This window comes from Heterocephalus glaber, unplaced genomic scaffold (genome assembly GCF_053883595.1).
Source record: "Heterocephalus glaber isolate CG9 unplaced genomic scaffold, H.glaber_assembly_v1.0 deba00000621, whole genome shotgun sequence".
NCBI classification, from domain to species: domain Eukaryota; kingdom Metazoa; phylum Chordata; class Mammalia; order Rodentia; family Bathyergidae; genus Heterocephalus; species Heterocephalus glaber.
In genome coordinates, this window is record NW_028258153.1 from 15,415,247 (window position 1) to 15,442,037 (window position 26,791).

At 36.2% G+C, this 26,791-nt stretch overlaps 1 protein-coding gene across 42 annotated transcripts in view; it reads right to left on the minus strand.

The window, feature by feature from the left end:
* Positions 1 to 26,791, minus strand: part of Map2 (microtubule associated protein 2) — a 268,232-nt gene that overhangs the window by 59,648 nt on the left and 181,793 nt on the right. For 41 of the 42 annotated variants that reach the window (XM_087206187.1, XM_087206202.1, XM_087206178.1 and 38 more), the window contains one exon: positions 9,649 to 9,930. In XM_087206187.1, the coding sequence (XP_087062313.1) occupies positions 9,649 to 9,910 (262 nt within the window). In that variant the 5' untranslated portion in view covers positions 9,911 to 9,930. Of the gene's footprint in view, positions 1 to 3,284; positions 3,925 to 9,648; positions 9,931 to 26,791 lie in introns of those variants that run through there. The other variant, XM_087206199.1, reaches the window with a different exon arrangement.

The window sequence follows — 26,791 nt, forward strand, 5'->3', positions numbered from 1 at the left end:
TAGATAGCATCTCTCCAGCATCACACTAGTCTACTCTTTTAAAGGTGTACAGTTAAGTGAATGACACAGAATGTCTATTTCCTCCCAGGTTCAGATTATCCATTTGTCAGAAATGAGATTGCTGAGTTTCTGATTCAGAGCAGCAAGCCCACACTTACAGCCAGAGAATGAAAAAGGACATGTGGTTCAGAGCTCCATTTGCAGGTGTTTCAGTGGCATTTTTACTCCAGGCCAATTATGACATTGGCTGAATTTCACAGGAATGAGCTGAAAAGTTACTCAGCACCCATGTGCTTCTTAGCTGTTCGATTATAGACGTCACTCAGAAGGTTCACTTATCCTGATTTTTCATATTATCTCCAGTTTAATAACTTTCATCAAGAAAATGTCTTACTAATGTCTTCAGTCAGCAATGTACTTACCTTATTCCTCACCTTTATTTCCACTTTTTTGACCATCTCCATGATGTCCTTTCACTACAGTATTCTGGAATTCCTCTTACTTAATTCCTTTCTGTTCCAACCATTAGTTCCATAGTCTCTACACTGATTCTAGTCTCTGCCTCCTCTATTTATTTACTTGTTTGTCTGTTTTGCTGAGAGTCTGGCTATGTAATTCAAACTGGCCTTGAACTCACTAGGTAGCCCCAGGTTATCTTTGAACCAGTGCTAATTCTCCCGCCTCAGCCTCCCAGGTGCTGGGATTATAGGTGTGCACCACCATGCCTGGCTTGGGGTATAATTTTTGTAGCACCATATTGTCTATGTGGTTTCCATCCTCAAAACTGTAAATAGTTTCTAATGTCTTTCTATTTTAATTCAAAACTATTTACTAGGACCCATTACAGAAAATAAGTACTGCGTTATATAACAAGAGGGAGAGATGGATAAAGAACAGTTCCTACTTCAAATCACTTGCAATACTGTGACTGGAATCAATGGTTTTAGCAAGATATAAACAAGGGACTTGTGAGTGTTCAGATAAGAAGAGCCTAAGTAGAGAGAAGGAAATCAGCATCTTCTTTGCCTCTGACCAAGGTAGACTTTTGAGGACCTTTCTCTTAAAGGGGTACCTCCCACAATGTCTTCCCATCCCTCTTTGCCCAATGTGCATGTAAACGAAATCATTGTAGGCTGAAGGGCAGGCTGAGGTTTCAAAGAAGACAAGCTCTTCCATTGGTCAGAGGACTGATGTTTCATGCTGGAGATGCTCCTGTAAGAATCAAGACTCAAGTGCACACACAGCCTTGACCTGTGTTTTTAAACAGAAAATCTGAACAGAGAATTTGAGTCTAATTTTTCAGGCTGCTGAAGATGAGTCACCTCTAGCAAAGATGGTTTTTCTCTGCTCTTGATTCTTCCCTTTTTATCTACCTTAGCCTACTACCTTCTGAAGTTTTGAGAATTCCTAAAATCGAAGGCAAATGACAACAATTTACTCTCATTTTTAGGTTCTGGTAACCACCCAGCAGCGAGGGACATGTGTTTTTCTCTTTCTCTGCTCATCAGCCTGGCTGGGTTTAAGCTGTATTTCTTATGCGTGTTGCCTACTGGTGACTCATTCTGTGTGACCAAGCCACGCAGAGAGTGGGCAGCTCGAGGTTCACTGTCTTTTCCCCCAGGACACACGGTGCCAGGTCGGCTAAGGGTGAAACTGCCAGGTCTGCAGGGCAGCACCAGTTGTTCTGATCCATCTGTTCCTGATAGGAATTTCCAGACTCCCCTGACAGGTAGAGCATGTGCTCTCTGTAAAGTGCCAGGGAGCAGCAAAGTGTGAGGGAGTGTGAGGCAGAGAAAAAGGCCTGGCACTCTGAGGTGAAAGAGTCAATGGATCGCAGTAGCTTGGGGATGAAAGAGAGAGGAGTGACGACTGTCAGGTACTCTGCATCTACTTCATAATCTCTTAGATGCAATCAAATCAACCCAAAGCCAAGTATCAGGGTGGCATGTGGCAAAAAGTAGCGCTACCTTTCTCATACATAAGCTACCGATATTGTAAAAGTGTATGTATAGGTATATGTATGTCTATAAACATACAACACGTATTTGTACAGATACTTTTCAAAAACATATTATTGCTTAATGATGAATATATTCTCAAGATATCTGAGGAATGTATTTTGTTCAAACCTCAGTCAAAGTTTTTCTCTTATGTTTTTCATTTCTCTTTTGTGAGGAGGGATTACCTAGAAACAGAACAAGCAACAGATAAAAGACTATGGATAACCCAGAGGAAAACAAAGGCTTAGTCTAGAAATGAACCCCAGAAGACTCACTTCCATCACTGACAATTTTCATCTGTTCATTACAAATTAAAAAGATTTTATGAAATGTTGAAAATGTTTTTTCTAAATGGGGTTTTTAATGCCCCCTCTCAACTGGAAAGCATTAAAAGAAAAATGTGATAATAAAACATGACAGCAAATTAGAAAGGAAGAAGCTTGGCAAGATTTTGGAAAATACAGAACTGAATGAAAGGTTGGGTACAAAATACAATGAGAATGAAATTAGATTTACTCTTAAAAACAACCCACATAGAATAATTTTTACAAATAGTTCAGAATTCTACTTAGTGGAAAACTTGCATTGATAAAAACACAAACTCAACACAATAAATTTTCAAAGTGTCAGTGGGTCAAATACTTTCCTGAGTGCCTGTGAAATAGTTCTGTTGTTTAGTACAACAAGAACTAAAACTGATTTTCACAGTGCCTGGAGTATTTTCTTTAAGAATATACATAGAAGGAAATGGATATATAAATGAGTCTTAGTTTTAAAATACCATGCTATATTGTGTTAAGTAGAGCCTTACTCTTTATACCTTCAAGAGTTTATAGGAAATTAAAATTCTAAGCAATGCAATCATACCTCAATCACTGAGCATCACTGAAACAAGTTTTGAGAAACCAAGTTTTCCTTATATTTTGATTCAAAATTATTGGCTTAAGACAATGTCCTACTGACTCTCAGCAGCAAAAATTGATTTTTACGGGATACACTACTGTATAACTTTATATTTAAACAAAAAACCTATTCAGTGCCCATCCTTTCCTCCAATCTGTAAAACATCAAAAGCACTAGCTAATAACACCTGCAGTATGCAAGCTCATACATTGCCCAGTGCAAGAGATACCGTTCTTTACGATAATGTCCGTGTAGGCTGTCTTGAACTAGGTTCAGGACCTACTATTGTTCAACATGACAATGACATGACAGAAGCTAATACCCACCACTGGCTTCATCTGACAGACCACATAGGACAAAGCAAACGTGACAATTACAAACCTCATGGAACTGCCTTTAAGAAAAAGGAATCAGTCCTTGTCTTTCTTTCCAGCCCCAAATGCCTAACCTTCAGAAGGAAAACACTGAAAAGATGCCCATTTTCTTTCCTGGTCCATGAGTGCTGCCAGGCCCAGACGCTTTGCAGTGAGACCGTGTGGATTTCTGCAGATCCGCCCTTGAATGCTAAATAACTGCTCCGCACACTCCTCTCTGCAGAGCTCAGGGAAATGGCAGCCTGAGCAATGAGTGGTTGGCATGGCAACAAGGAAAAGAAAAATCCTGCAACCTCTTGTATTGTTAGGCCAGCTTGTTTATTTGCTTCAGGAGGTAGTGCTGTAGGCTTTAGTCACTTTGCGGAAGAAATGGTTGCTTGTTATTTTGCTCTCCATGAATTACTGTAGTATTATGTACAACAGGTCATATTTTAAATGAGATGCTGGATCCTACTGGTAAATCTCAAAACTAGAAACGGAGGCAGAGGAGAACAGGAGAGTAAGAAAAGGCAGGTTAGAATTTTCAAAGATTAAAAAAAAGGGACAGAGAGAAGATGAAAGCGTACTATGCTTTTTGCATTTGGAGGTACCAATTTTTCCCCCATTGTGTGTTTTCAGGCTTCAGTTTATAATTGCAGCAATAACAAGCATACATATTTGAGTCTGTCCATCACTGGCTGCTGGAGTCACATGGATGTTAAAGCACAGAGCAAGGCTTTGGAAGACCTAGCTCCCTCAGTGATAGTTCTCCCCTCCGAGGCTGGGAGTAGACTGAAACACATGCCCAGAAACGCTGGGAAACAAAGAGATCCTGAGAAATCCTGAGGAGTGAAGTGAAGAAATGTAAATCTCTACATTTACCCCCAAGAAGTACCTGATGTTGGCCTTCGGTGATCACAAAGCCACCTTGTACTGTGACTACTGTTTCTTACCAGTGATCAAAGCACTGTAAATTTAGGTTATTCATAATCCCTACAGTCTGACTTTAAATACCTCAATGTTTGGTATGTATCAACATCTTCGAGCTGTCTCTTTCTTTCTTTACTCAGGCTGAAAACTGGGAATAAAGTCATGATTTTATGTCATGCTTAAAGGAACATGAATGTGAGAGTTCTGCAACAGAAGAAAAATGGTCTTCTTCGCCTATAATGAGTGCTGTGATTGGGTGTTCGAGTCCCAGTCTGGCAGAGGGGACAGCAGAAAGAACATTAGTCCAGGAGACGAGAGATCTGGGTTCTGGGAATAGTCATGTGATCTTAGATGGGTGACTAAACCTGTAAATAAAAGAGCTGTAAGAGATCACTTTACAGGTCCCTCCTAGCTTTCTGTCTTCTTATCCATAACTATGATGGAAAATCAGCAGATTCCATTAGTGTTGTCTAACAAAGGGCACATCCTAAAATTTACAAAAGTACTGTAGTCCTGAGAACCAGAAAAAACAAAACAAAACTGCTTCACGTTTAAAATAACTTTGAAATCTTTCACAGCCAGCAGCATGTCTATACAGCCAGATAAATTACAAACTATAGGAAAAATCCCATATTACTCCTTGCATGGGGGACAGTTCCCCCATGAAGAATGTATGAAGAAGAATCATACTGGATTCCTGAGCACTATGTTCACAATGTAGCTACCAATTTTCTTTCTTTGCAACTGTGGGGCAAGTCATTTAACGATTCATTGCCTCAACCATTCTTATTTGTAAATGAAGACACTAATAATAACTGGAACCAAAATCTGTGGATATCAAGTTTCTTACATAAAATGTCATACTATTTGCATATAACCTGTGTCTATCTTTCCATATACTTCAAATAATCTCTAGATTGCATAGAATACCTAATACAATGTAAATGTTATAAAAAGAGTTGTTATACTGTACTGTTTATAGAATAATGACAAAAGTCTACATTTTTAGTATAGATGCAGTACTTTTCCCAAATATTTTTGATCCACAATTGGTTTTACCTATGGACGTGGAAACCTACCAACATGGAGGGCAGACTATATTTTCATAATACCTCTTTAAGCAGTTCTTGAGGGACAAATAGGGAATTAGAAAAATCTTTTCCTCTCTACTGATGGAAAATGAGTGATGCTAAAGTGATGGCATTTTTCAGAACAGGTTAAGAAACAGGAAACTACTACTTTGTAGACACTGGTGTTTGCTGACGATCCTAGAAACAGACACAGAACAGAATTTGATATGTGGATAATGGGGCACTAAGTGATGTGAAAACCACTGCCAAGTCACATGTACAAGATTACAGAAATTAATTGCTCTTCATTCCCTAAAATGTCATGTGAAGGATTAATTTTTTCAATTTGCCACTTTCTTAAATGAGTTTCCTGTCCAAGGATTACAGAGTTTACAAATCAGCCTTTCTGTTCTTTCACAAGGAACACCATGCTATTTTGATACAAAGTCCAACATGATTTTGGATCCTGCTCCTGGATGAGAAGCTTAAAAATGAGGTGCCTCATTTGTTACTGAGTGGGAAATTTATAGGGACCAAAATGCATTCCTTTGCCCTGTTCAATAAAGTGGAAAAGAGAGGTAGGAAGAGATTATCAGAAACTATTACTCTTCTTATTAATATTTTGAATGTTGCTGTCATCCTAATATAACAAGAGTTTTCTTTAGTGGCTAGATTCTCAATACCATCACATTTCTTTTTTTATGCTTCTGCAATACAGTTTTGAAAAAGAACACTTCAGTGATAAGAAAAAAAACTTAAAGCATCAGATATTACAGCTGAGAATATAATTTTACCTATTTTTCTATGGATTAGGTTTAAACTGTACAGAAGCAGATAAAACCTTGAACAGTAAGTTGTGAAGAAATATAACTTAAAATATTATTTCCTTCTAATATTCCCAATTCTCCCAGCCCTTGGTCTTAGTGCAGAAGATCAAAGATAAGTTGATTGTGGATCATCATCTTTAAATATTATTATGGCCCATAAGTGAAAATGAACTCTACAAAGGGTGAGTTGGGAGAATAAAAGCCTTGGTTAAGTAGGCCCAATCTTGTGAAGGAAGCAAAGGTGAAAGATATGGTGCTTACAATCTTATTTATAGAGATGAATGAAAAGAAATAACTTTGCAGAAAATGTATGTCTAAAAATGAAGAGAGAACTACAGAAAGAAAGAAAATAATGATTTTTTGGATTCAAGCATGACATAGAGCTGAGGACTTGATGTCCCTGAGAAATGCTTCATGTGAACTGTTTTAAGGATTAACTTTTTTATTTATTGGTTTGTTGTTATTATTGTTTATTTTTCCAAGACAGTGCCTTGCTAAGTTGCTCAAGTAAGTCTTAAACTCATGGGCCCAGGTAATTTTTTTATCTCATTTTCCTAAGAAGCTGGGTCTGAGGCCTGTAGCACATGCCCAGCCAGGATTACCTTTCACAGGGAAAAACTGCAACACACTGATAGATTGTATGTGAATGATAAAAGAACAAGCTGGTCTATAGCTTCCTGATGCTCTTTGAAATAAACAAGTATCTCAAAATATATTGTTAGCTCATATTCATGGTCTCCATCATTGAAGAATAGCATTTTTAAAGTCCATATTTGAGATTTAAGAGCACTTCTTTTATCGGAGATGATTTCATTACATAATTTATTAAAGTTATCCATAAATCAGCAATGATAAAAGTTATCATATATTAAGCTAGTGTTTCCTTTATTTATAGCCTTCCATGTTGGCATATTTTATGGTTTTGATATTTGACCTGCTATTTTGGAGAGAGAGTTAGTTCAAAATTATAGCATAGTTTGGATTGAAAATATCACTGTGGTAGCTGACAGCTGGTTATTTACCACCTCTGTTACTATGAACATACATATAAAACCTCTGCAATCAACTCCCAAAGATAATATAGGACTCACTGATACAACTTAAGCTGACTTCAAAATTAACTCAGGATGCTCCTGAAACCATCTCTTAAAAGAAACAACTGCTAGTCTCTTTTTCATTTATTTTCTCAAAGAAGCAGGCAAGGACAGGCTGACCTGGGAAATATATTTGTCTGATGCTCTTAAATACTTCATTAAGATCACTGAACAAATGCAACAGTAAAGGATGTTCTTTGCTGCTTTTCTGAACAACTACCATAGTGACTGAGAATCAAATGATGAGTGTCCAAGAGATAAAGCTAGACTTTTCAGTAGTTTCCCCATTAATTTGAAAAGCATTTTCATCTTTTTGCATTCAGGTATGCATTCATTCATTCATTCGCTCATTCAATATGCATTCACTGAGGATTGGAGATGTAATACTGGGTGCTTCAGGATATGAAAATAAGAATCTTGGTCTATAACATTATCTCCTTTGTTCTTCTCAACTGTTACATTCTAATGTGTCCTCAACTGTTCATGCCTCACCTCAACTCCTTCAAAATCCTCTTAGCTAACACCCCTGACATGCGAGCCCTATTCTCTTCAAGTTATGTTATGCCCAGCTGTAGAAAAATATTCCTTAGTCAAAGGCATCTGTTGTCCTCATTGCTACCATCATCTCACCAATAAATAACAGCTATTCCTTCTTGGACTACTCATTTTATACACTTTACAATCTTACTTTAGTCTTCACTGCAACTGAGAGCTGACAGAATATTTTAATTTCATTCTTAACTAGAGTATTTCTTCCTAATAAGGTATATAAGGCTGTGTACAGCTTCTGGATTCCTCAAATCAGATTGGATGTTGCCACCTTCTTTTCCTTGTATGGATTTCTGCAAGGTACATGCTTTTTATCAGAGCAACTGCTGAAAATTCAGCTTTCAAAGATATGTCATATTCAAATGGAATCTAATGTAGAAACTGTGAATCTTCTTGACTTAATAGGTGGGGTAGTGCTTGACAGAGGCTGAGTGTCATGGTGTTTTCTTTAAATATTTAAAATACCTTGCTGTATCTCTGTAAGTTTGGTTGCCACTGCAGGAGGCATCTGTGCACAGTTTGAGAATATTGGCTTTCAGTATAAACAATTCCTCTTCAAATCTGCCTTTCTATATGTCTCATTTGACCCTTCACATTGTTCTTTGGATCTGAATTAACTTCATGCACAGGTCTTGGGTGCTGTAACAGCATCTGATCCATGAAGTTTAGGATCCATTTCTTATACACACCCCTACAAGAAGCTAACATGGTGTCTTGTACATGGAAAGTTCTCCATGGTAGTTTCTTGTGTGAGTAGATTTTTAAAAATTTCCCTGAGGTTTCATGTACGTTCTCCTCTGTCATTTGAAATGCTTTCCACAATTCCATATTAAAATTTACATATGCACTCATGTGAACCTGTTTTATGAATGCTTACAAGGGAGGGATTGGTGCTACGGATGAAACTTGGGATCTTACTCATGCTAAGGACACCCTTTATCACTTTTACACACTTTAATATATTTTGAGTAGAGTGCACTATCCATAAATGTTTCAGACTAATTGTCTGATTTGAGGATTAGAAAACTACTCCTCAAGCAAGTAAGGGATGATTTTGAAGCTGGTATAGCTTTTCTTCTTATAATTTCCTCATTCTTTTGGGTGGTAAGTTGCTGTTTGCAAATTAATGAGTTTAAAAACATTAAATTCTGAATTATAAAGGAAAATGGTGATGAAAAATAATATAGTGGAGGCTAGCATTTCTCTATGCCATAAATGTGGCATAATAACTGCCATATCGATAATATAATCAATAATAAAGGAAACTGTTGATAGAAGTCATATTTTGAAAAGAAAAACTAAATTATGTTCTCCTTCGAGTACCTATATGTCATTTTTTTTTTTTTGGTACCGGGGATTGAACTTGGGACCACGTGCTTGGGAGGCAGGCACCGGAACCACTGGGCTAAATCTCCAGCCCCCTATATGTCATTTTTAAATACCTGAGAAACTTTGAAATAGTTCCTATATCTGTAGATGTATGTTTGTTTTCTTTGTTTTTTCTCTCTTTTGAAGTTTGTGGAGATGGATTTTATATATCTTTCTATAAAGTAAATAGGTTTCTAATCAATCATTAAATTTAGGGCCAATGTCATTCATGAGAATCAAAGAAAAGTTGTTTTTGAATAGATTAAAATGCTGATAATTTCTAGCAAAATATACACACATGGAGCTATTTTTCTGTAAAAACCAAAGCAATAAAAGTTAAAAGGGAAATGGAACTGAGATTACAACTAATTGGAGGTTAAGTCAGACTAGTGACCATGTTTTTTCTCTCCCTTTGGTGTCTGTTTTTTCCTACCAGCTGTAATTTCAGCCCCAGCCCCAGTGAAAGGAGATAAGCATGGTAAATTAATTCACCTTCAGATTAAACTGACTACAAGGCACAAAGCAAGTACTCGTGACAGTGGGCCCTTAGGTACCTGCTGTTTCTCTGTCAGCTGAGGTCAGCTCTCCGTTGATCCCGTTCTCTTTGGTATCTGAATAGGTGCCCTGTGGCCCATGCTCTCCATAGGCACCCTCTTCATCCTCTCTGTATGGGAATCCATTGGCACTTCGGACAAGTCCTTCCCCTGCCCCAGCTTGGTCCTTAATCTCAGGTGGTTGTGGGTGTGCAGATGCCTCTGTTAACTGAGCTGAGGTCCAGTGCGGTGCCTTGGCTTCATCTTTCTGTTCATCTGCCATTCTTCAAAGTTGTGTAATTTCTGCAATAGGAACAGGACAAACAGTAACCATCCATCACTCTGGGGACATCTGAGCTGATACCAGTAGTATCAAGATGGGGAAAATTTGTAGCATAATCAGTGGTTTGCTATAGTCAAAAAGGCATTTCAATAACTCTCTTCTTTTTCTTATTTTTATTTATTTATTTTGGTGCTGGGAATTGAACCAAGGGTTTTGCACAGGGATTCTACCACTGAACTGTATCCTTTTTATTTTGAGACAGAGTCTTTCTAAGCCGACCTCAAACTTGCAATGTTCCTACCTCAGCCTTCTGAGTAGTGGCAAGTGCCACTGCATCTGGTTCAGTAATCCTCTTTTAATATCAAGAACTAGCCATTGATGATTCCTTGTGTAATATAGTTTCTAGAATAGTTATCCTTATAATATATTAGTACCATCATTCTACATATGTTCTTAAGAAATAATGTTTGACATTTAAGGACACATCTTAACTAATTTTCATTGACTTGAGGTCTTGAATGCTGACTGCCCATTAAAGTTAAGAAACCCTTTAGCCTTGGGGAAGAAAATCTGCACTATGAAAAAAAAAACTGGTTAGAAGAGAGACAGAGGAATTACAAAAAAGAAACATTAGGTCATTGAAAATCACTCCCGGAAGTCTTTTAAAGAACAAGCTTCAGTGGAACCTAGGAAAGACAGTGGGTAACATTTTAGTCTCAAAATTCAATTTAAGTCATAGGCAGATATGCTTTTCTGAATACTGTAAATTAAAAGAAAGATAGTTCTGACTTAATTTTTCAACAAATTCTCTTTAACCCTATCTATAGCTTAAGAAGGAATTATATTTTGTATTAATATACAATTTACACAGAGAAAGGATAAAAATAGTGTTAGTCCTATGGGTAATCTTGTGGTATTATTTCATAACTGAGTTAAATAAGATCTGAAAAAGTTAAGTCATTGACATTTTGGGAAGCTGTAAGTTAAAGCAAACAATGATCTATCTGAGGGGGAGGTGTTCTATAAATGTTGAGTGGCAGATACCGCACGACCTTCTCTTATGTGTAGATGCTGTCAAGTTTGGAGATGTAACGGATGTGAGGTGATTCACCATTCAGTTAGGAAAGCTGTTGCCAGTGATGTAGCCTCATTGATGGCTCATGTTCCCATCAGTGAAAACATAGGAGATGGATGTTTTTGATGGAAACAGAATACTTTCCTATTTTCAAAAATGTAATTGAAGCAAAGATCTCCAAACAAGCAAACAAAAACTCCATTCAGATCAATCTACTTCATATTGCCCAGGTCTGTGGAGACATTACAAATAAATTCAGCTGTTATGAGAGTAAGCACTTCTATCAGGTTCCTAAGAGCACTGGTTTGTTTCTTCCTGAATTTCCAAACAATCCTCAGCTCCCCCTGCTTCCTAGTCCAACCAAGAAGAGCTAGGCGAATTCATTCATTTAATTCAGTTTCAACACCAAACTGCCCCAAAATTCTTTACCAAAAGGATTGTATTGATCTTTTGTGAGAACATACTTAAATGAGATAGATGTCAGATTAGTTCTTCAAACATTGATTTGAGGGCTTGTGAATAAGACAAGGAACATCCCTGCCTCACCAAATATGGGCAAAGAACTGGATACACAGAGATGCTTTCTTATCTGTAAAATCAGGACAATTCTAAGTTTATTGACTTGTGTTATGATTTATATCTACAAGTCCTCCATGAGCTCATGTGCTCATAGGCGGGGCTTTTGGAAGATGATTGGATTATGGGGGCTCACAATTGACCTGCTGTTAGCAAGTGGAGTCTGGTCAGAAGAGGCATGTCACTGGAGCGTGGCCTGGAAGGGTTCATTTCTTCTCACTCTGCCTCTCATCTGCCATCCCTTGGGCAGCTTTTCTCCATCCAGGGCCTTCCACCAAGTCACCGACCATGCAAGGACTGAAACTTCTAAAACATGAGCCAAAATAAGTCTCTCCACCTTTAAGTTGCCAGTGTTGAGTATTTTGTCCCAGCAATGAAAAAGTTACTAAGACAGGTTGTTACAAAGTTAAAACAACAAAGCCGCTACTATGTTCAATAAATGATATTTATTACATTTGCTGTTGTTTTTACAATTACATTGCTAGTTATTATACCACCAATCATTACATATAAAACATGTAAGTAGTTTTTCTGCCATTGTTAGCATAGTAATAGAAGCTTGAAGACTCAATCAAGTACAATAGTGAAAGTTACTAATAAATTTGTCCCCAGATACTGCACAAACACCCTGAACAAACATTCTAAGGCAGCCATGGCACATGTCCCAGAAAAAGAGCCTGAGTGAAAGAATGCATCTTTAGAATTAACCACTTCATGCATACATATGAACGATTAGCTCCATCTTTTATAAAGATGATCCCGCAATGTTCATCAATACATTCTCCTATTGTTTTGGGTAAAATACTGGAAGACCTAAAATGAGAGTGTAAACATTACATTTCTGGAGGTATTAGTGTCTTCACATGTCTAGGGCATGGAAGAAACAGCCCAGATTCAAATTGTGACCTTCTCAATCACAATATTTTAATAGATTTGCCTCCAGCATCTGAACTATTACATGGCTCAATTTCTTTACTATTTCTTAACCAGAATTAAAATTTCCATATTCTTACGTGGTCCAATCTCCTATTTTAAACAGGAAAATTTTCATAAAAGCACATGTCTTGTTAATGTGGCTTTTAAAAAAAATTTAACAGGGCTTATAATTTTAGGATAGGTTTAGATTCATAAAAAATTTGCAAATATTAAAGAGTTCCCATGAATCCACAGCACAATTTCCCTTATTTTGGACATCTTGCACTAGCATGGTATACTTATTATACCATGAACCAATATGTATTATTATAAATAATGAACCAATATTGATACATTATTATCAACTCTTATTAGCTAAAGTTTATAATTTATTTAGATCACTTTAATTTTCAGCTTAATGTTCTTTTGGTTTATTTGAGGTGTCAGGTATTTTGTCCTAGCATGAAAAAGTGACTAAGGATTTCATTTAGGCACAATACATTTAGTTTTCATATCTCTTTTGGTTCTACTATGATTTTGACTTTCACAGTCTTGAGGAATGCAGGTCAAATAAATTGTAGAACATCCTTCTGCTGAAATTTGCCTGATTTTTTCCATGATTGGTTTTAGGTTAAATGTTTTGGAAAGGAAAATCAAAGAGGTAGTCTTCAAATAAACTTGAGAGATGCTGAGTTATACAGATAATGTATACTCTTAGCCTTCTGAGAGATTTTGTTGAGCTTCTAGATGTTTCAATCTCAGGAAGACACAGGTGTGTGCAAAGTCTATCAAACCATTTGGCCACAGAACCACTTTTAAAAGACAGTAGGCATCTATAAAGTGAATTCCTTTAGTTTTTAATGTGTAAGTATCTTGGATAATCTTCTTTCTAACTAATCATTAAAAACTATTTTTGGAAGAAGATAAGGATGGCTAACCACACTGATTTCACTTAATACCAGAGTCATACATAAATAAATTTATTACCTGAAAAGCATCATATAATATCCTGATAAGACTATTAGACAATACTCCTTAAAATATGTGTAGGTTAATCAGGTATCACTTTCTAATTTATTGGGATTTTAAAATGTACAATAGTCTAACTATCTGTGAAATGATAATCATTTTAGGGAAATTTTGAGATACAATCCATATTGCCTTGACAAAACTATTTTGACAGAAAATATGATTTAGAAAGATTGTCTTTTTTCTAAAGGGAAAGCTTCTTGAATTAAAGGAGACACTATATGGCCATTCTTAGGTGTACTCACAATTTATTAAAATATCACCTATAGAACGGGGATTTAGCTCAGTGGTTCCGGTGCCTGCCTTGTAAAATATCACCTATAGGACAGTAAGTTTCACTTACTTTCCATTGTTCATAACATAATTAAAAGTGGTCACAGACTCTTTCAATTTCTTCTTCTTAATTCATTATTATTTTATCTAATTTCTTTGAAACCTGTGTGAATGTGAAATTAAAGAAGATAAGAAGGTTGAGACACAGGCAAGTTCTCTCCAAATCTATAAAAGGAAACTTGTGAGGTAACAGAAACTAACATTCTGTTCTGACTTTGAAGGGAAAAGACTCCTCTCTCCAAATGCAGATTCTCACAGTGCAAAACTGCCAAACAGCTGGACATTTGCTCCACAGTCTCTGGTTTGATAAAACTAACTGAGAAACTTCTGATTCTTCCTCATCTCCCCTAGAAAGCCTAGCTTGATAATGTTAATAAGGCCATCTAAGTCCAAGACATTGATGTATAATTTATGACATACTGCAATGAGATCTTAGGTGTTAGAATTAAACACAAATTCCAACATGAGGACACAGTTATCTGTTATATGAATTTTAACAAAAGAAATCTAAGAAGTTCAAGCTTCTATTTATGTCTGGTTAAAATACTTCGCTTGACTTTATCATATTTTTTATTATAGGGCCCCAGTATTCTTTCCAATTAGAGTATTCAGCTAGAACAATAGGTAAGAGAAGATCTCATGCTCCCAGGAATGGTAGTTATAGATGGAAGCAGTAAGCTTCAAACTTTGCTAAAATTTGTTGTTAAGCAATTTCTTCTTGATATTTGAGAGTTCTCTAAGGACAGACTTCATTAAAAGTTAAACCTTCAGTTCTTAGTGTTTTGCCTCAATAAACCTCAGATCTTGTTCTCCCATTCTATGTCCTAGACAAGAGTAGGCATGACTTTATCTCAACTTCTGGACCAGTGGGCACTGTATCCTTTCAATCATTTCAGTGATAGATATTAATGAAAAGTATGATTCTTTAGTGCCTGCAGTTTTGTCATTAACCTTTGATTCCAGTGACATGAAGGAAATTATGAAACTCTGGATTGATCAGATTTCTAACCCACTGAAGATCCAATTTATATCATCTTATATCAAAATAGTAAAATTGCTATAACCAGATTATTACATGTTTTCTACAGATTAAATTCCAACTTGAGGGCTGGGGATGTGTCTCAGTGGCAGTGTGCTAACCCAGTACTCATTAAGCTCTGGGTTTGATCCACAGAACCATAAAAATTAATAAAACAACTAAAGAAATAAACTCTAAGCTGAAATGGTGTGTGGATTAGTTTACAGTTAAGATATTTGTGTGTGTGTGAGAGAAAAAATTTACTTTCCCAAAGGGAGCTCAAAAGTCTGCCTCCAAATCTGTAAAACCTCTATTGAAACATTGTCTTTTGTGATATTGTTGTCCCTTGCATTAAGAATTTACCCAGTATATTAATTTATAGTGGAATTGAGAAAGAAAATAAGATCACACATATTTTGCTTATTTCTTATAATTCTTAGCCTACCAGGCACTATATCTTTCTTCACATTTCCCCTTAATCACCAGAAACTAAATTGATTAGCATTAATAATAATTTAATATTTACCTCGTTTTGTTATTATCACTGTGTTCTGTTCTTTATTATAATTAATTATAAAACTTAAATCTTTTCTGAAACTAAATTTTATATCCTAAATAAATAATTACTGTACATATTGTCTTCCAACATTTTGGCTTGTTTTTTGAAAATAGTAGACATTATTTAACATACAATAGTTCATTTTATTCATGTACAAAAAGTGAATAAAATATGACAGACATCATCACAAAATGGTTTAATAAAACATTAACTAATATTTTAGAACTTTGTGACAGGTTGCAAGTTAACTAAACTAGCAGAAAATTCTGATTTCTTGAAATAGATAGAATTACTTAGATTTTTAAAAAAGTATTTCTCCTCTGTCCACCTTCCTTGGAATAAAATTCTTAATTATTCTCCAGGCAAATGTTGATAATGAGCAAATGATAACTTTAAAGTGACAAATGACCTATGTTGGAAGTAGCCAAATGACACCCTTATGCTGGTTGTCTTTGAAGATTCTCAAAACTGTATGTGCACATTGAAACACAATGCACTTATCTGCTGGTTTATAAAAAGAAGTATTTTTTTGTAACCTCCATCTATCATTGGATTGCCTGAATAGTGCACATGCAAAAAACTTGATATTCTGATGTTCTCACATTTTCTGTTCTTTACAGCAAGTGACAAATGAACATAATGGTTTAAATGTACCAAAAAGTGGCTCTTGAACACATAAGCCTTCAGGGTTTGGAGACACGAGAAAATCAGGTACAGCTGTCACGTTCCCTCCATTATTTAAAAAGAAGAAATAAGAAGTAAGCAGAAGAAAATATCCCAGACAGCTCTGCTATCTTTCTGAGATATTGATGAACTGATTTTCTCTAAGCAAATCCAGAATTAACAATACAAATCTGAGACACATTTTACTAAAAAAGAAGCCATTTCCTAATTTTCCACTTACTTTAAACTTTGAAGTTTTTTGTGTTTCCCTCAAAGCAATACATATTAAAGCATTTTCAATCAACTACTTCTAATGATAAATAATAAATTAAAATTTTGGAATTGTAGCCAATCTACCAACATCCATTCTATTACCTGCTCCTTTCCTAGGTGGTAAGACTGTGGAATGGGGTAGAAGCCAGAGAGGAAATCCTGTTAAGAACACCGACATTACAAATTTGTTCCATTAATATTAATCTACTGTTAATCTAAATAAGCACTTTTATGTGACTGTAGTATTTAACCCATACTTCACAGATGTGTATTATTTCTAAGCTCTTTTTTATGTTAAATAAAAGGATAAGTATTATGTCATATACATATCAGAAAAGAATAATATTTAAAATGCACTAGAGTTTTAGCTCTATTTATGGTATTTAATTAAAGACCTGCACTTTGTTCGGTACTGGAGACGTAATGGAACATATAATAGATTTCCAACCAGAAATTAGGGTTCCTTTCTGCCACTTATAAGGTCTGTAAACTTAGGGTGATAAATGTGTTAATTTCATAAGCATATAACTAACTACTGAACTTCAGGCCCAGAGATTAGTATTTTTCTTTTAATGTGTAAGGAGAAATCCAATCGTAATAATTTTAGCAACATTTTTCTTAAGCATAAATTTAACCATCAAGATAAAAAGCTTAATAGAGAAGGTGACATTTGGATGTTGACAATGAATGATTTTGTTTTAAACTTTTTCCAGCTTCAAATCTGATCTGAAACCTTTGTTTAGCATCACATAATAAAACACCGTACAGATTTTGTTTAGTGTCATGCAATAAAACACCATGAAGCAAGTCTCTGGGCACAAATCTGAGGAGTATTTTAAAGAGTTACAGATATTTTAAAAGGAATTTCAGTCCTCAAGTATTTACTTAAAGCCCAACGGAGTGAAAGACTCTTGGTTCCAGACAACTGAGAGCCACATTTAGGGAAGACAACTGGCTAGGTGACTATAGCTACAATCTAAAGCCCAGCCCTTGAACACAAGATGATCAGACTTCCCTATTAAATCTGGTGACATAAAAATAATGATCAGCAGTTGAAGACAAGTTGCACCCGAAATTTCTCTATTAAAAATTTTAAGAAGGTCATGACTTACATAAACTTGGAGACTGTGATTGCAAATGATACAATTAAGAACAAAAAGAAAATGAAACCCTAAAAGTCGGAGAAGAAATTTGCAGTTGCATAAAACAAAAAGAGGGAAACTTGAAAGTGGAGAATATATTAGGGCATAAATTTAAAAACTGAATGCTTTTTGGTTTTCTATGAAAGGATCTGCTTTTGGCTATTTAAAACAAACAAACAAAAAATATGACGTCCTGGGAATTATAAACAAGAAAACTATTTTGTTTCCTGCTCTTCATTGCATATTTCCCCTTTCCCAGTCTGTCTGCCCTTCTCTACCTGGTACTGAGAATTGAACCATGGCTTTTACACTGAGCTACATTCCCATCCTTATTTATATATGCATTTATTTATTTATTTACAGACAGGGTCTCATCAAGTCATTAAATTATCCAGACTGGGCTCAAACTTGCACTCCTCCTGTCTCAGCCTCCCAGAGTTCTGGGATTGCAGTTGTTCATCACTATGCCCAGCTGGTCATTTTACCTTTTGGTGGGCAATTCTTTCAACCTATATGACTGAAGTTTTGCCACTAATGCACCTGGATTCAACTCTTCTCTCAAATTTAGTGAGTATATGCAGACATAGAGCATCATTAGTCATGGTATTTGTTTTTCATCTATCTTTGAAATTTATGCACTCCTTCTTAGTGGACGTATTCAAGCAAAAGCTGAATGGCCATCTTGTCCCGAACATTAAAAAATCAATTCTGGGTTTGATTGATGGAGGCCTGGTCTGTATGACTGATATGATGCTTCCCAACTCTACAACAACATATCTCAATTCATTAAATGATTACATTTAAAATGTCTCCAAGCATTAAGGGTAAGGCTTTTATGTGTCACCCAATAGGAAACACTCTGTGAATACAAGGAAAAATATATGGCCCTTATGCTGAAGGAGGTCACAAAAAAAAACCACCAGCAAGCACACATGTAATGGAAGTAAGGCAGGGAGCTGGGGAAGTGCATAGACAGCTCCTACTGCACAAGAAAATCAACAGTTCCTGGAGAAGATGAAAGAGTATAAAAAATAAATAGGACTTAGCCACAAAAAGAATGGGAAGCTTTCTAGAAAGGAAAGCTGGATGTCCAAATCCTGTTTTTGTTTTGTTTTTTACAAACACCTTTTGGAGAGATACCACAATGGGCACTCTTCCAGCAACCCTGTCACTCCAGCCTCCATGCTGGGTGAGAACTTCCTCACTCTTCTGCCTGTTTACCTCACTAGGTTGTGAGCTTCTAAAGGGAAAACTGGAGATTATTCATCTCTGCCAAGCCAGCACCTAGGGTAGTGTGTGGCACAGAGGAGGCTCAACAGCAAACATTCACTAACCAAATGCAGAACATGTGCAAAGCACACATGACTTGCTATGGCTCAGGAGTGAAATGGGACAGGCCAATGAGGCTGACAGGCATGTAAGGACACAATCAGAAAGGGATATAGCAGGCTAAGCCTGGGCTGTGCCTTGAAGGCCATACAGCAGCCCTGGGAAAGACATGAGAGAAGGGAGTGCTTTATTTCAATTTATTTTTCAGGATGATTGATCCAAAATCAATGAATTGGAAGAAGTTATGAGCTTGTGGACCTCAACTATGACAGTATATTTGGGATTGAAATAAGAGGCTGATTTTATGTTTAAAACACAAGACAAAACTTGACCCTCAAAGTAATATAGTCTACTTAATAAACGTCTTAACAAGCGGCTTTTATAATTTTAATTTAAATTATAGTGAATGTTTCTTTTTTTTTTTTGCTTTAATTCTTTTATTGGTACATTTTAGGTATACATTTACATTTATCATTGGGTGCTTGTACCTGTACATGATGTATCTTGGTTCTTATTTTTTCCCCATTACCTGTGTGCCCTTCACCCCTCCACCCTTCCCTATTTACATAGACTTCATTTCCATTTTTTTTCTTTTCTCATAATTTTTCCTTTCCATTCTTTCCTTTCCTCATCTCCTCCCACCACTCCTACCCCTTTGGACCTTTTCCTATTTCAAAGTATCAATTATGCATTATTAATCCTTTTAATCCTTATTTACACTTTCGGTTTCTCACACTAGAGAAAGTATTCGTTATTTACACATGTGTCCTATTTATTTCACTTCAGAGTATGGCCTCAATATGCATCCATTTAGCTATAAAAGACTCTAGTTTCTCGTTCTTTATGGGTGAGTAGTACTCCATTTTATAAAAATAAAAAAAAACACATCTTCTTTATCTAGTTTCCAGTTGATGGGCACTTGGGCTGTTTCCAAGCTTTAGCTATTACAAACTCTGCAGCTATAAACATGGGTGCACATATATCTCTGTGGTATGATTCTTTTAATTCTTTTGGGAAGATACCCAGGAATGTTTCTATATTTATCTATTTTCATCTATCTAATTATATACCTTGCCACTCATGTTTGTGGAAGGAAGGGAATGATAAAAACATCATATTTCATACTCTTTTAAAAGGTAATAACCTTATTTTTTTTTAAGTTCAGTTTGTGGTTCAGTCATATACCATGTTACAAAGAGCTTTTTTTCTTAAAATTTTCATTATTAGAGAATATTGTGCTTGCTTCTTAATGAGCAATGTAAGATGGAATTTCATTTTTGGTTGTTGTTCAATGTAAGCCCCATTAGGTTCTTTTGGATGTCACTTTTCTTTCCAGATGTGACAACTGGTTAGAGTTAGTTGGCCGTGAACCTGTTTGTGACTGCAGTTATATGATGAGACAGTGGAGTGAGAGAACAGAGACTGCTAAGAAAATAACACAGTCAGAATGACCAGAAAGAGCAATCTTTCTTTGAGAGGCACTGATTTACAAATTGCTTTCACAAGATCGCATCGAGCTTTCATTTAATATTAAGATCACTATCAATTCATTTTTATGCTTTATAGTATTTAATTCAATAAACATTTATTGACTGCCAGCTTTCTAGCAGAAATTCTGTTAGGCACTGAGAACATAAAGATGTGGACTCTGACCACAAACAGCTCACTCTCCATTGAGGAAAACAGATGTTTGATTTTTTTCTTTTTTACACTGCAACACAGTAAAAGCAATAACAGAGGATGAAATAGGTGCCATGTGAATATAAACCTGAGTCATACTTACTTTATAAGATAAATAAATAGATCCAAAATATTTGTACTAGGCACATTTTAAAATGTACTAAAATACTACATGTATGGATTGTTGAAAATCTAGTTAATTATATTAAGTACTTTTTTTCTAGAGAAAGGTAAAATACTAGTCATGCAAAAGTAAAGTATGTGTTATATAAATCCGCAAATTCTTTTCTTTCTTTTTCCTTTGTGAATTCAGGGCAGCTGTGTTCTGTGCTCACTGCTGGCTGTAATTGTGACTCTCAGGAATTCTCAGTGAAGTTGAAAGTAACCTTGTTCACTAACTGTATCAGTTAAGTTGAGACAGAAAGGAAACATGAGGAATCCTTATCATCTGGAATTCCCTCACAGCTCAGGTCTGATCCAATTGGGTCAGCCTTCACATACACTTCCATTTATCTTTTTGAACGGACATATTTTTGTACCATGGAGTGATTTCTGAAATCAGGTCAATTTCTGTGTTTGCAATTTGGGTTTTACCAAAGTTCTGGAGAGATAAGGTGTGACATAAATTCATTAAATTCTCCATCCCTGAATTGTATATAATTAGTCTAAGTTTGTGAGATACTTAAAAATTAACCTCAAAAAGTATTCAAGTAAACCAATGTATATCATAATTAATTTCTCTACAAAGACAAATATTCCAATATTATTTGCAAAACTCTCAATGTACATATAGACACAAATGTGGCAATATTATATGGTGGGCCCATAGGCAAAACAATATTCAATATAAATCTGTAAGCCTGGCAAATAGGAGCTGGCCAGGAGCAAGTAAAGAAAAATGTGGATCATAAGACAAAGTTAATTTTAAAATGGAACACACTTCTGGGAATATAGCAAAAATTTTAAGGAAGAATATTAATTTTTAATACACTAATTGTGTGGCATTCACTTTTCATTAGACCCAACACATGTTTAACATTTTATCACAGCCATTAAATGACAAAGGCTAGGAACTTTGTATTTAATGACAGTAGGAAGTGGGACAAGAAGGTGATAGGTGAGGTTGACAGTATACCTCTGGCAAGTCAGAGGCATGGGTGGTAACAGAGTCCTTAAATGGAAAGGGAGAAGCGGCCCTCTGCTCTTTTCCTTTCTGGGATTCCAGATGAACTGAGGGAACAGAACATGGAAGCATTAAACCTGCTTGCAGAATCACCACAGGATCTTCATTCACATAAATTCTGTTTGAGCTTTTACTTGGAATTTTGTGATTCTTACACTTCCAGTGTAGAAATCTAAGTATCTGTCTCATGATTTTTGTAGAAACAACATATAGAAAAATCTTTATTATTTCCTTGTCTCTGCCACTGTCAATTTCTAAAATTTCTCTGCAATTCCATGCCAAAGAATTTGAGTGCTAGAAGGGAATACAGAGACTAAGAAATGTCTTTCTGGCAATGGGCAAGGATATGGGCTATTTCTAAATGGTCTCCATTTTTAAGGCTGTACTGAAGAGGCGATCTCAAGGGAGAGATTCAGCTGATGAAGAGGTGCTATCTACGCAAAGAACCAAGGCAAGAAAGTTCACAAAGGAGAGGAGGGTGCTGTAGGAATAGAAGCCTTATGAATGAACGTGGTGTGTCTGAGACCGACTTGGAATAAGTGTGTAGGGTCTTGCAGAACTTGGTAAGTGACTGGATTTACCTTGAGGTATAATGGGAAGTCTTTGAAGGATTTTAAGCAATGCAGTAGAGGCCATTTAAAATAATCACATGGCTGCTAATGAGTGAAGAGAACACACTGATGCAGGGGTGGAAATGGGAAGTTGGGCTGCAGCTGTGACCTGAGGACTTGGAGGCAGCTCTGATTACAGGGATGCTAAAGGACAGGGTGAAAAGTTGGTGCAGGATAGGCTTGTCGTGACTTAAAATACAGTGGAAAAAATGAAGTTAGAAGGTTTTCCTATGTATTTTCTAAGTACAAATATTTCAAACTATGCAATATAGTTACTTAGACCTACCATAAGAAAGTTATATAAAAATATACACTAATATGTTATTTCTCTAATGATTTAGTTCCCTATTCTCCTGTTCCATTCAAATAATACCTTCACAGTGTATATCTAATTAATCCATAGATGTATTTGTGCATAGGTGTACTATATATGTATGCTATATATATTATATTACAGTATTTTTAATTCCCCTTGTCTTTAAGTTAAAATTTTCTTTAAAATTCTTAGGTTCCAGAAACAAGATTCCTCTAATTCTAAATATATGCCAAAAGAAATACACACTGCTTTCCAGAAGCAAAAACTTACTAGTGCTACAGTAGTGTGTTGCAGAAAGAAAAGTCGTTTTGACTGTTTTGGCCCTTTGCTCTTCATTCAGGATTGATTCCTGGTGGGTCTTTCTTAGAACTCTGTGCACAATGGTTTCACATGACTCAAGCTTTGGTACTCCTCACTGGAGTAGTTGCTTTAGTGAATTTTAAATTTCTCTTGAAGAGACTACAACGGTTTCTGAATCAAATTGCCTTCTGTAGTAATTACTGAGCACATGGTACAACTGGAATCCTTGACATTCATTAAATAGTGCAAGTGGGTGAGAAAAGGATAAAAAAAAACAGAAGAAATGATCAGATTTACATAAATCATTACGCTTCTTAGGAGGAGAGACTTGACAGACACACTCAGAAGGAATCAGCCTCCAAGTTCAAGCAACTTGGGTTTTCACCCACTGTGTCTCATTCTTCTGAAGCATCAAACTGCCTTTTCTGGAATCCTCATTGAAAAGTCCAGTTTTCTTCATATTTCTTCATTTTCAAATGCTCTCTGATGCCAAGAGAATGTGATTAAATTGCAACCAACTCTCAAAGGCAAGAGAAGTCTCAACTTTCAAGAAGAAGACAGTGATCACACAGACTGCAGTGCAGCATTTTCACACAAACCCAAACATTCCAAGATCACTGGAAACAAAAACTCTGCAGCAGAATCACTTACCATATAAGTTGATTTTTAAGAATACTTAGCTGATAGAATGGCTTTTATACAACACTGTGACATAATATTCTCATTCTATAAGCAATGAACAGATGTCTAGCTACCCTTTATATAAAAGACAATATTTACCAACATCCAAATAAATAGTATTGATGGAGCAAAGGAAAAATATGATGGAAAGGCTATACATGATTATTTGTGAGTTTATTAAACATCAAAATTTTTATACAATTTTTAAAAATGCTCTCTCAATGTTCTACCTTTATCTTTCCTCAGTTCAAAATTTTTATTTGACCATCCCAATTCATGTTCTATAATAATGAATTTTAGATATTTATCAAAGTAAAAATATTTATTTCATTCCACAATGAAGCTTTTTGATCTTATTAATCAATTAATTCCCTTAATCAAAAGTTACTGAAGAAAATCAAGAGCAACATCAGGTACCATGGTTTGTCAGCCATTATTTTGGAAACTGATTATTTTATAAGTAAGCTTTTAAAAATTATCTTATTTGGGTTCTGCTGTGAGGATTAAGCTTGATAAACTGGTGTATCCAATACATTTATGTTTTAAATATGATATTGAAATTATGATTCATAATTTTGTCTCTGTGGAATGGCTGACACCACAAAAAGCTATTAGAAGCAAATGTTCAATGTATTAATCTGTAGATAGATTTTTACTTTAGGGTAAGAAATGCTGCTAGGACTTTACCAAAACTTTTTTCTTCCTTTTCTTGAGACATGAGTAGAGTACATTTCCTTGCAATTAGGTGTGCCTGTATGAGTGCAATTCAGCAAAAGACACGTGACCAGAAGTGATATATACTGCACACTTCAAGGTCTGGCTCCTATACAACTGCCATATGCTCTTCCTTGGTCTCTTCCCCTGCACCAACTGGATGCGGAATATGACAACACAAAGCCATACATGGAAAGAGACCAGAGCCCTGGTTGAACTCCCAATACAAACAGCGAACCAAGACTGCTGGCTGAGCAAGAATCAATGATATATTTTTAGATCTGCTTGTTCTAACAGTTAGCTAACCCTAACTAATACACTTGGTTTGAAGAAAAAGTATAGTATTATTTTTTAAAGGATGAGACTGATAGGAGTAAGAAGATTAAAGGAAACACATTTAAGTAACTATTGTCGATTTATTGCCTGCACAGCCAATGCTGACAGCAACGAGAACAGCCTGTGGGTGTTGGAGTGGAAAAAGGGAAAAGCAAACTGGAGCAAGGAGCATTTCCTGTTGCTCTTCCCAACTCCCCTTTTCACTCCTCTCTCCTTCCTCATGGGCTCCAGCACAGATGCTTCAGCCTTCAAGTGAGTCCCTCTGTAACATCTGCCTCGGGGGCCTGAATCTGTAATCCTTTTCTGAGGCCGTAAAAGCACTGTCTTTCCTGAAGTGGTAAATGATAGAAGCCTCCCTGGTCCCTCTTTCTCTGCTCTCATTGTTGCCATCTCTTTTCTTTAGAGAAATAAGTGGCTCTCAATTTTCTTCAATGTATCTTTCACATATCTTGCCCTGCCCCCTCCTAAACTTGTTCTTATTATCTCTTCATGGTCTCACAGTACCAGCTCATCTTTCTTCCTCTCGAGTGATGACTAGGAATGCACCCTTCAATCCCTCACTTATTGATCTTCCACTTAGTGATACCTTACTTACTCAGTAATACCTATTAAAATCCTTTGCTTCAAATCTAAATATTATGGCTTTAGAAGCACAAATAAGGAACAGCTGAAACCTTTCCTTTTGGAGACTTCACAAAGAAGTCTGAAAGACAGATGGGAGCAATAACATATCAAGATGATTTTTCTCTAGCCTAGACATGTTTAAAAGACTAAGGATGCCTCTTATCACCTGTTATGGCTTGTATCTAGATGTCCTCCAAAAGCCTCATGTGGTCATAGGTGGGGCTTTTCAGAGGTGGCTGGATCTAGGATCCATGATGCTGGGATCAAGGATGTAATGCTGGGATTGATTCAAGATGATGCCCCTCTGTCTTGCCACCCTGCCTTGGAGTCAGCCAACTATAAACTGAAACCTCTACAAACTATGAGCTACAATGAACCTACCCTCCTTTAACTTTGGGTGTTGGGAATTTTGGTTTAGCAACAAGAAAAGTAAATAGGACATCATCTAATGGAACATTTAATACTCAGAAAAAAGCTTCACAGAAGAAATAATATTTGAGTTGATTAGACAGGCTTTTGTAAGCCAGATAGGGGAATATGGATTTGTATGCTGGAGTTGCAAAATTAACAAATGCAATGATCACATGAGAAAAACATGGTGTCCCAAGAGAGACAATAAAGTTGAGGCAACAAGTATCTGCTGTGAGTAGAAAGAGGGACAGGTAACTGAATAGCAGGGAAGGAGTGGAGATTTTCCAGAAATAGATGCTTTCAGCCTTGTTTTGAAGAGTCTTTATTAAATTTAGTGTTTTGTACTATAGGAAAAGTTTAGGTAAAGAAATGATCTGATGTACACTGAGAGCTGAGAGGAGCAAGTGCTTGTAAGAGACTAGAAAAGGGAATCTAGTCAATGGCAATGGAAGTTTCAGGCAGATGTACAGGAGGCCTGAGGCAAGGGAGAAGAGTAGGGGGAGCAGAAGGCTTAGCTTCCTGAGATACCTCAGAACCTAGTGCCTTGCCAAATTGAGGAATTCAAGAAGAGAGGGGGTTAGAAAAGAGATCCTTATAGTTTTATCGGACACATTGGTAGGTGGTAATGAAGATACATAAGACTTTGGGGGCCAGGAAGAGCACAGAGGGGAATCTGATCACTTCCATGTGGACAAGTAGAATTCTGATGCCTGGCTGCAGCACATCTGGATAAGTATGTCCAGGGAATGGTAGAAAATTCATGTTTGGTGGCTGGCAAGGTAGACCTGGAGATAGAGATTTTATGATCACTGGTGCACTAACTATTAACAATCTATTAAGCATGAAGTAGAACACTTACTACTGTTCTCTCTTTATCCTCCCTGATACAGTATAACATGTAATTCTGTGTAATAATGTTCTTGGTCCATGTTAGGCTTGAATCTTCCTTCTACACCATACGGATTTTTTGTGTTGATTTTCTACTCCTTCTCACTAATGTGGATATGAATGTCTCACAACGCTCTCTGCAATTTTTTGGCATTATCCTCTTCTTCATGGCCTTTTATACCTAGTAGTTCATATCATGAATACATAGATGAGTCCCTAGACTAT